At 30.3% G+C, this 10,823-nt stretch overlaps 2 protein-coding genes across 2 annotated transcripts; one reads left to right on the forward strand and one right to left on the reverse strand.

Moving 5' to 3' along the window:
- The first annotated feature begins 1,775 nt into the window (after window positions 1-1,775).
- Window positions 1,776-2,580, forward strand: LOC122609454 (protein SENESCENCE-ASSOCIATED GENE 21, mitochondrial-like). The gene is made up of 4 exons (XM_043782498.1): window positions 1,776-1,952; window positions 1,997-2,055; window positions 2,101-2,105; window positions 2,179-2,580. The coding sequence occupies exons 1-4, from the start codon at window positions 1,865-1,867 to the stop codon at window positions 2,348-2,350; spliced, it is 324 nt and encodes a 107-aa protein (XP_043638433.1). The 5' UTR covers window positions 1,776-1,864; the 3' UTR covers window positions 2,351-2,580.
- Window positions 2,581-3,032: 452 nt separating this feature from the next.
- LOC122608528 (putative ubiquitin-like-specific protease 1B) lies at window positions 3,033-5,760 on the reverse strand. The gene is made up of 6 exons (XM_043781631.1): window positions 5,483-5,760; window positions 4,224-4,307; window positions 4,011-4,130; window positions 3,783-3,886; window positions 3,455-3,527; window positions 3,033-3,291 (listed from the first exon to the last, which is right to left on the reverse strand). Exons 1-6 carry the CDS (start codon window positions 5,522-5,524, stop codon window positions 3,226-3,228), a joined length of 489 nt encoding a protein of 162 aa, XP_043637566.1. The 5' UTR covers window positions 5,525-5,760; the 3' UTR covers window positions 3,033-3,225.
- Between the last annotated feature and the right edge of the window lie 5,063 nt (window positions 5,761-10,823).

The following is a 10,823-nucleotide window of genomic DNA, read 5'->3' on the forward strand; positions in this document are numbered from 1 at the left end:
CTCAAATCTCAACCAATCATCTTTTTTCTCTCACCTCCATAAATCATTTATTCCTCTAATTCATTCAAAATCTTTTATCTCAAAAACCGTACATCGATAAATTATAAAAATTGTATGGGTGTTCTTAAAATTTCATGCTCTTTCATTAGAGATGTCATTCGATATACTTTCGAAAAATTTTTAAATCCGAGGGCAGAGCCTGTACGGCCAAAGCATTTGACTGTCATACTCTATGACATATCAACTTCTATAACCTATCATACTCTATGACCTATATATCACCCCATCATCTCTCCGCCACAATGCACGGATACTTGCTCTTGTTTTAATAAAAGTTATGAAAGACTTTGTAAGAAATTGGTAACAGTTTCGAATCTATTCTTGTTACATTCTGTACGTGGTATATATCAAAATTAAGTAAACATCGTATGTACATTATTGGTATTCGAGAAAAAGTTCAGCGGAGGTAAAAAAAATTGTAAAAATATGGTTTATGGAATTATGGGTAGATAAAGTAACAAATTAGTACTAGTAACTTTTATAGCAAACTTTTTCATATGAAAAAGTATAAACCCAAAGTTAATATACAGTAACTATTTGCTAACAAAATATCATTATTTTTGAACAAAAAGATTATGACTATATGAGTATGCTTGATTTTTATTATAATGTGCTTATATCCCAAGCTAGGGTCCATTAAAAATATCAAGAAGTAGCGGCACATATGCTAAGAAAGAAAGAAAAATTCTAGAATGACAAACAAATATTTATAAATAAACTTTATAAACTTATGTGGGCTAATTAAACAAGGAGAGAGAATGAAGAAATAAAAATAAAGATAATTCTATTTGTTTTGACTGATCACATGAGTTTGTAAATTGTTTGTAAGTCTAAAGCTTCTCAAGAAAGAATATGAGAAGGGACATTTATATGCATAGGTGCATAATTACATATTCACGTATTTAACAATTGACTCTCTCATTATCCATGGACCTACACACAATCAAATTAATTTTTGGTTCAAAGTCTAGAAAATGAGCCGCCACATATACATACATGCATCATTCTTTTTTTTTTTTGTCTCCAAGGTTTTTAATAATCAAAATACTTTTTCTACTTATAGTATAAGGTCCATGTGGTTTGGGTCAAATTTTGTCGATTGTCCCTAATTTTGTAGGTAACTTTGTCTCTAAAAGTAAAACAAGTTTCAAAATTAGAGATTGTCCATCTTGGTGTATTAGTAAGTTTTATACAGTAGTATAATTCGAGTTTTAACTTTATTTAGCTCTGTAAGGAAAATGATATATATACTTCCAAAACAATTTTTATAACAATACAATCATGACGGTTGATAAAATCAATGATGATATTAGATGAAATAATTAGTGGATTATATGTTAGGAAGATATATCATTTTCTGCTAAGTAATTATTAGGTATGTTATATTGCAAAGTGAAATCGACTTTATTACACAGTAGAAGTCGAAAACCAACTTGGACTATTGCTTTGGCAGCTGGACTAATGAAATAAGTGATAACCAGGAAAGTATGTATGTATAGTTGCTAAAAGTTAGGCAAAGGGTCAATAGCAAAATGGACATCGCCTCTACGTGACCAAAGTCCAGGTGTCACTAACTAATTGACCCTTTCAGTTAATTTCTATGTCTAAAAGAAAAACTGTTCCAATTGTGTGGTCTTGACGCGTTTACCATTTCAAGTACTTTTTCATCTATAAATACCAACTCGTCTCTCCTCATTTCTCATCAAAAACTTACATACCTCAAGCCATATCTTTCGAGACTGATTGAAAGACGAAAAATTTGCTTATTCTCGAAGGTTTTTTAGCTTCAGCTTCTAAAACGTATATGGAAGAAATGGCTCGTCCTTTCTCTAGTGCCAACCTTATCTCGTCGTTCCTTGTTGATCAACTCGTTGGTGTTGCAACTTTGCAAGGTATTTTAGCTCAACTTGTGAATTATGTTATACTCCATTTTTAGGTACTTGTATATATATTGTGACTTACTTGCGACAAGTGGTACTTGAACCACAACCTATCGTATATTGGGTAACGGGCTAAATTCATTTTTGTATTATGGAACAGTATATGTTTTTTGATAGTGATTGATTTTTTTCATTTATAAGGCGTGGATACACGACTGCATCAACTGGAAGTGTAAAGGGGAAGTGGTGTCGCAATGATGAAGAAAGCAAGTGAGGAATCTAAGAAATCGACTCCATGGGTTCCAGATCCTGTCACAGGCTACCGTAAACCCGAGGGCCAAACTAACCAGATTGATGGAGCTGATCAGCTACGTGAACTAATTTTGAAACAGAAAACCCGTCGAAGCTAAATCATTTGGAATTTATTTTTTTATATATAAAAACAAAAGGAGAACATGGAGTAGAACAATACCAAGGCCATCAGTCACGACACATAGAGTGATCATAAAGGGAAAAAGTTATACGATGTTTTGTTGCTTTGTTAGTTTTTGTGTATCATTGCATGTTACTATCTATGAATGATCATTGTATTATTACAACGCTTAGGTTATTGATATAACGATATTTTTAATTATGGTTAGCCTTTTGTTAAAAGTAAAGATTATAATGCTATAATCATTTCATAACTTTCTTGGAATCCTTGGTTCTACTAAAGAGGCAGTTTTAGTTTTGTGCAATATAGCACTAAGTGACCCGGCCCATTCAAAACAACACCCGAACCCTTTCGGTCTAATTCCATTTCAGTCTATTATCTTTGACTGCCTTGGCTAACATGAGTGAAGAAAAATAGTCTAAACAATGCAAGACCTGAAGACCTACATATGTTATGATTTGCATCATCTTTAACAAAACTAGCTTTCGACCCACAACGCTGTTTAGGGTGCAAGTTCTCAAGTACTTAGAGGACTGTCGATTGATTCAAAATAAGAATTTAAGGGATCTAACATATCGCAATCCCATACCGAATGAGACTACATTTTGGCTTCCAGATACCCTGTCTGCTTGCTGTAATGTAATGTAACACCATGCCAGTATCAAAAGTAACTGGTAATTTTCTGGACAATTCCTTCCATAATGAACAAAAACGGAAGAAAAAAAAAAAACTTTACAGAAATAGTATGAAACATCCAAAAGTGGCAATAGCCTAAACTATTGTGCAAACTCCTAAAAAAAAACTTCACAATGAAGTATGAGAGATTCAGCCTACATGCTCAAATCACCATTGCTATTCAGATGCATTCAATCTGAGTATCTCCAACGCCATCCTCCTCCGGAAATATGGCATATCTTTCTGCATTAAAAGATTATCACAACTATTTAGTCCGTGTTTAATGTCAAAATCATTTAAAAGCCATCACAAATGAGACAGTTCTATTTAAGACATACACTGACACCATTTAGAAGAAAAAAAAAGAAACTTAAACAAAAAGAAAAAAACCGGCCTAACGACTCACCTGGCCAAACAAGTGGTCACTCTTTCTGCTATAAAAGTCTGCGTACTTCATTATGAACACGCCACAGTCATAACTGTCAAGAAACAGATTAGGACTAGTGAGAAACGCATAACGGTATACTAACTTGACAAAAGTCACACAAAACAGTCTCTTTTTCTCTTTTTCTTTTTCATAATGACTAGGAAGCCTAATGGTTGTGTCTATAATAAATTTCAGTATTTGTTGTAGGTCGAGATTTCCATACTTTCAACACACCCAAACCTTGTCATTATCAGTTATAATAAGAGAAGTTATTTTCTTTAAGTAGAAAAACTTTGAATCAACACACCTGTTCTCCTGTTTCGGAATGTTCTTGACAAATTCTCTCTCCCAATCAGAGACATCAATGCGTTGGTTTTTCTTGGCTGCAACCTCATCAACGATGTACTTGGCCTGAAGAAGCCATAAACAACAGTCATATTTAGTTCCTGTTAACCAAACCCGTCAGAATATGCTTCTGATTTAACAAGTAGTTTTCATATTCACATCTATGTCATGAAAAATAGGCAAGGCATACCAACACTTTCATAACTTGACTATCGCTGCCTCCAAGGGAGTCAAAATACTGAAACTTTTTGTCCTTATTGTTTATAACAGCCAAGCACCAGTGCGATATTTTATAAACAGGGACAAACACCTGCATAGTGAGAATACCGCAACAGAAAACTGAGAGTTCGCATTAAGGATGTAGGAGAGACAGAAGGCCTTAAAAAAAAGTAGCAATCTTTACTTTATCGTACTCCTGCAGACCGCATTCCAAACGGGGCGTCCAGTTTTTAACTAGCTTGAAATCGTAACCATCACTTTCTATTAACTATATGACAAAAGGATTAAGATTAAAATTCATAAAAGATGCCACAAGTTATCAACATAAAGTCCCACAAACGACGACTTAAACTTGATAACGCTGAAACCAATAGAACATAACTAGAGCTTCAATTATGCTACGAGTAATATCTATAAAGAAGTTCCAATATAAATTATCCCCTCGAGAATTCTTAACATGCATTGGAAATTCTAAGAATTCTCCTGCTAAGAATTGGAAATTACGACATATGGAGTAGGTAAATAAAGCCAGTAAAAAAGACGGCAACTTGAGAGATTAAGTATTATTGTAAATGTATAGATAGATATATAGGCAACGTTAGCAAGGGAAAAGGGGGCGGGCTAACTTAAAGCGTTCAAATTAAAAAAAGACCCGGCTTGAACCGGAAGTCAAAATAATAAATTTTGTTCGAGTCATCAATAATAAGTGGAAATATAAATAAAAAAGGTTTAAATCGAAAAAAAAAAAATTGTATATCGTAGTAGATCATGATGGTGGTGTGTAACTTACGAAATTCAATGGTCCTTTTTTGGACTTTTTTTAGTTGGTCTCAAATTATCTTTCCCATATGTATATATATATATATATTTCTGGGTTCCATCTCCATTCCATTTCAAAAATCAATGGTCATACTTGGTCCTAAAATAAGAGGTGGTCTTAAAATATTTCACCCATATATATATATATATATATTGGTGTTTTGTATATAGACATGACTTGGAATTTCTATGTAATCCATAAATGAAATTAAATAAAAGAGAAATTACATTCAAAACACTTTTTGACCGGCTACTTACACGAGACCCCACAATAGTAATTTTAGTCGTTTTCATACACTCAAATATAACTTTTTTTGTTGGAGCCTCAGAAAAGGTTTCTGTGACAAGTTGAAGGACTTTTCAAGTAATTAGCCATATTTTTAACTGGCTACTTGTATGGAACCCCATAAAAGATATTTTAGCCGTTTTTCTTCCCCCGAATAGAACTTTTTTTTGTTCGAGCCCAGAAAAGGTTTCAATGACAAGTTGAAAGACTTTCCAAGTAATTAGCCCATAAAAGTAATGATATCGTATAAAATAAATATGTATAATATAGGCGATATCAAAAATCGAATTTGAAGAAAAGTTCCAAGGAAAAAAAAAAAACAAAATTAGATATTATACCTTTACTACGTGCTTCAAACCATCTCTATTTTTCAGATCCATAGTCTTTTTGGTATGAAAACTTAACAGATCTCAGGTGGAAATGATCTTAAAAATTTAAGATCTATTAGGATCTTGGATGGATTCACTGTGCGTGGATGGATTCATCGTGTTATCTAATATGGAATTTAACAATTGTTTACATTGTGATATGTTGAAACATGGAAGCTAGGAAGAGGTGGAAATACAAAATAAGCCCAAGAAGTGGAAGTTGAAACACGTGACCTATATGATATGAGGAGGTCTTTTACCTATCTTATCTATATGAGTGCAAGTTGTCGGACCTTCTTTTTGGGCGTATATGTTTATATAAAAGTCTATTTACGCTATAAAAAAAGCCGATTCATGACAAAAGTTCGTGTAATATACGAATGAACATATACAATTAATGACATGTTATCGTTTCATGAGATCGTAAATCGGCAAACATAAATTAAAGATGTAGGTTAATTAGTATCATAATGCAAAAGATGTAAATTACTATCGTGCTAAAATTAGGGGTGTCAAAACTATCCGTATCCAAACCTCTTATCCGAAAATCTGATTCGATTTTATCCGAAAATCGAATATTAAATAGTGAGTTTTGAGAATTTCAGATATTTCGAAAGGAAATGATAAGAAACGAAAAAGAAACAAAACAAAAATGGCATTCTTGGGTTTTTATTTTTTAAATGAAAAGAAAGAAGATGACGGGAAAATTAAGCATTTTTGGATCCCAAATTTTTCAGCCAAAAGTAGGCTGATTTGGGAAGAAAAGTTTCTAGTCTTTATGAAGTTACTTATTTGCCCTCTCAATTAAACCAACATTTCTTCTCCAGTTAAGGGTATAATTGTAAAATTATTTTTTTTTTTCTTTTCTTTTCCTTTCTTATAAACTCAAGAATTAAATTAAATTTCTAATTTCTTTTCTTTTTTTTAATTTTCATTTCAACTCAAAAATGCATTTTTTTTCTATATAATTTCTTATCCTTTCATTTCGTGTCCAATTCTCTTTTTTCTTTTCTTTTATAAAAAACTGGAGAATGTAGAGTTAAAATCACGATGCATATATTTCATGAATCCAACAAAACAAAGTCATATCAATCTATCAAATTTGCATAAAATCCCATTTCACCTTTAACAACAATCATATCACCTATACCTGCAATTGTTCAATTCTCGACACCCCCACCTATTTCTGCTGCTACTGCTCCATCATCTTCCACTGTCATCACCATAAGCAGATTCCTTACTACCTATGCTTAAACTTTGATTCATCATATCTGATAATGATGATGAATGCTTATTTGGGTACCATTTCTTCAATTGCTTGCCTGGTTGGTTTTTAAGATTTTGTAGTAATAAACACCTCCCATTTCTTGGGTTTGTATGATATATAATATATATACAAGATATATGGGAAAATAAAAAGTCAGATCATATACTATTTTTTTTGTTGTTGATGAATGAGCAAAATCATATACGTACAGGATAGGGGTGTACTTTTTGGTGAAGAAAAAGAGCTAAATCTATTTGGTGAGGAAAAAGAAATTTTATTTTAAAGAAAGATATCATCGAATTCGTATGCTTCACCAAACAAAAAACAGTACGCTGTTACTTTTTCCAAATGAGTCCTTCAAATGGAAGTAATTCTTATAACAGAAAATATAAGTCCTTATATAGTGATATGTTTGTAGAAATAGTAGAGATAGAAGTGCATATATGAATATTAAGTTCATATTTTTCTCATGTACATATCTACCATTTCATATTTTTCGCATGATACATTTAAGGCATGATATTTACTAAATGCATGATACATTAGTTTGTTGCATGACTAATGTAAGTAATCTCAAGAATTATGGAAGTAATTCTTATTTAAATTTGATTGTTATTTTCATTTGTATTTACTACATGTTAAATCAGGGTTGGCTATTTTCATTTGTATTTACATTAGTGATTGTCCGCCCGTATCGATGTATAGCTAGTTGTCCCGTGACACGAACTAGGGGTGAGCAAAAACCAAACCGAAAACCAAAAATACCATGAAAACCGAAAACCGAAAAAACCAAAAGTTGTGGTTCGGTTTTGGTTTCTAATAATAAACCAAACCATAAAAACCGAACTGAACCAAATATATATATATATATCTTTACTTTATTTTATATTTATATCATTTTATTATTAATTTTTGATAAATATGTTATTATATTTGCATTTTTAGGTGTATATAATAATATCATTTATATGTTTTAAGTAAAAATACACAACAAAATTAATTTGTTTTAATAATTGTATAATTAAACAACACGTAAATGATATAAATAGTTATATATAAAATTTGTTTAAAGTTTGTACAACTTACTTTAATGGATTTGTTGTCATTGTTGTAGTGTTATTGTTACTAACATTGTTTTGAAAACTTGTTGAAATTAATTAAGGTGTAATTATAGGGTATAAACTTATAAACTTTTGAAGCTCAATTTGACCCAAACCACAAGTGGTTAAAAACCGACTAAAACCGAAAAAGACCAAAACCGAAAAAACCGAAACCTAATGGTTTTAGTTTTCAAAAACCGAATTATAACGGTTTGGTTTCGGTTTTAGTCAAAAATCAAACCAAACCGAATCGTACTCACCCCTAACACGAACGTTAAAAAGAAAATCATTATAAAGGAATAACAAAGCCATGGTGGATTTCCATAATTATGCTTGATTTCTATGTGAATTTGAAAAAGCCATAAAAGCGGAAAAAACCTTCAATTGAGTCGAGTTGCATAATAACAAGAATGTCCTGAGCCTTCTATGTCCCGACTTTTGAACATAACAAATGAGGGGATTAGAACATGACTTGTAGAAACTCATAGAAAATTGTTTGAAATTCATAAAAGCTATATATATATATAATATATGATCTGAATTTTTTTTACATGTCTTTCATGAATTTTGAAGGATTGATGACGATGTTTATAGATTTACAGGTAATAGAATAAAAGAAAGACAAACGTTTAGTCATTTAGTGATAAAAATGACACAAGTATCCTCACGTGTTCAACACATGAGAGAGTTAACAAATGGAAGATGACAAACGTTAATACAAGGGACTAGACGTGATCCTTATCCTCTTACAAAGAATTGTTAACGTCTTTTGCAATAGATAAGAATGAAATTTGACTTTTGGGTAAATCACAAGGATGATTTCGGTTGTTAACTCCAGAAATAAAAATTAAAATTTATCATTGCTACAAGTAGGCCTGACATAACATGTCACACGAAATCTGTTAAGATACGAACCTGTGAAAACACGAACTTAGCAAGGTCAAACATGAACATAGCAAGGTCAAATACGAACAAGAACTGTTAACTAATCGTGTCATTTTTTCAACCACGAACACGACACGAAAATTAACATGTGCACATGTTAAGACCTTACCTAATAACATGTATTTTATATAATTCTTGACTAATACTTAAAAAAATCTTAAAGATACAAAAACTCTAACAACTATCAATTAATACATACCGATAATAATCTACACATTTCAAAATTTTATAGACATCTTAACTAATAAAAATCATAATATCAATTTTTAGTATTTTATATATATGTATAACCAGGTCTTAACAAGTTCTAACATATTTGAATTTATGAAGACATAAATGTTAACAGGTCTTATAGGTCCAGACTTGTTAAGACATAAAACCTACTAAAAACAAATCTTGTCGTGTTAACACAATTTTACCAGCACTAGCTATAAATGTACAACGATTTTTCCAAAATCAAAACTCCTTCGGCCCAAAAGTCCAAAACTAAACAGACATAGTTTCGTTTCTCAAAAGGCTAAATACAATTTCGTACTACAATTTACAATTCTCTTTTTACACCTCTCTCTATATATATATATATATTCAGAGATAAAAAAAAATTCACAACACATCCTCAAAACACAAACACTTTCAACAAGACAAACTCGAAATACAAAATACAAACCTTCAAATCCACATAAATTTTTTATAAATCTTTTTACCTGTTAACATGTATTTTATAAACTTCTTAACTAATATTTAAAAAAATCTTAACAATACAAAAACTCTAACAACTCTCAATTAATACATAACGATAATAAATCTTACAAAAATTTTCATAGACATCTTAACTAATACAAATCATAATATCAATTTTTAGTATCTTATATATATGTATAACCTTAATAGGTATTAACAGATTCTAAAAGATTTGGATTAACTGGTTTTAAAAGATCTGGATCTGTTAAGACACAAATCTTAATAGGTATTACAGGTTTGTTAAGACATTAAACCTATTAAAAGCAAATAATGTCGTGTTAATAAGTTTCGTATCAAAATTACCAGCCCTAGCTACAAGTGTACAACGATTTTTCCAAAATCAAAACCCCATCGGCCCAAAAGTCCAAAACTAAACAAACAAAAACAAGCATATACGAGTAGTTTCGTTTTTTATAAGGCTAAAATCAATCTTTTATTACACTAAAGCACATTTGCTCTAATAACTTATCGACCAATCACAACTCTCGATTTTTTTAAGTTGACCATTATTTTCAATTTTGACTTTAATTTACACTTTTTTTGTTTTCCATCACAAATTTACACTTTTACCCAATAATTTTAATATATTAAATAAATAATAATTATCAATATATATCTAATAAAATAATAGTTAATATTTATTCAATAAAATAAAAACTTATATGTATCCAATTGAATAATAACTAATATATATCCAATAGATAGTTCTATTATATAAACATAAAATTAATTAATTAAAAATAAATAAAATTTGATGTAAATATATTAACATTTTAAGAACAACTTCGATGAATATATTTAAAAAAAATTTTTAATATAAAACTTAAAGTGTTGATATATCGATCAATTTTTATTACTCAAAATAGTATATTATGTTTTAAGTTATAATAAAAAAACATCTAATATTGATAATATCGTAAGCCCCGTATATTAGACACGAGCCTAAAACAGTTCAACTAATGACTTATTGACCAATTGCATCGTTCAATTTCGTCAAATTGATTCTCGCTTATGTCATTATAATCCTAATAATCATTATTATATTTCTAGCAAAAGTCTCACTAATTTACACTTTTTTGTTTTCTATCAATAATTTATATTTTTTAGCCCTAAATACTTAATTTATACTTTTTATAATATTTAGTCCCATCAACTTCAGAATAATTTTTATGATATTTCATTATTTAATTAATTTGTTTATCGACTAATAACAACTCTCGATTTTTTTTTTAATTTTTCACAAGTATGTTTAATATCA

Source organism: Erigeron canadensis, chromosome 7 (assembly GCF_010389155.1).
Source record: "Erigeron canadensis isolate Cc75 chromosome 7, C_canadensis_v1, whole genome shotgun sequence".
Lineage (NCBI taxonomy): Eukaryota > Viridiplantae > Streptophyta > Magnoliopsida > Asterales > Asteraceae > Erigeron > Erigeron canadensis.

Coding starts and splice junctions, on each gene's coding strand:
- LOC122609454 (XM_043782498.1), top strand. CDS start 1,865: ATGGAAGAAATGGCTCGTCCTTTCTCTAGTGCCAACCTTATCTCGTCG. Junction 1,953..1,996: donor TGGTGTTGCAACTTTGCAAG/GTATTTTAGCTC, acceptor CTCCATTTTTAG/GTACTTGTATATATATTGTG.
- LOC122608528 (XM_043781631.1), bottom strand. CDS start 5,524: ATGGATCTGAAAAATAGAGATGGTTTGAAGCACGTAGTAAAG. Junction 3,887..4,010: donor GTCAAGTTATGAAAGTGTTG/GTATGCCTTGCC, acceptor TGGCTTCTTCAG/GCCAAGTACATCGTTGATGA. Junction 3,528..3,782: donor ATTCCGAAACAGGAGAACAG/GTGTGTTGATTC, acceptor GTTTCTTGACAG/TTATGACTGTGGCGTGTTCA.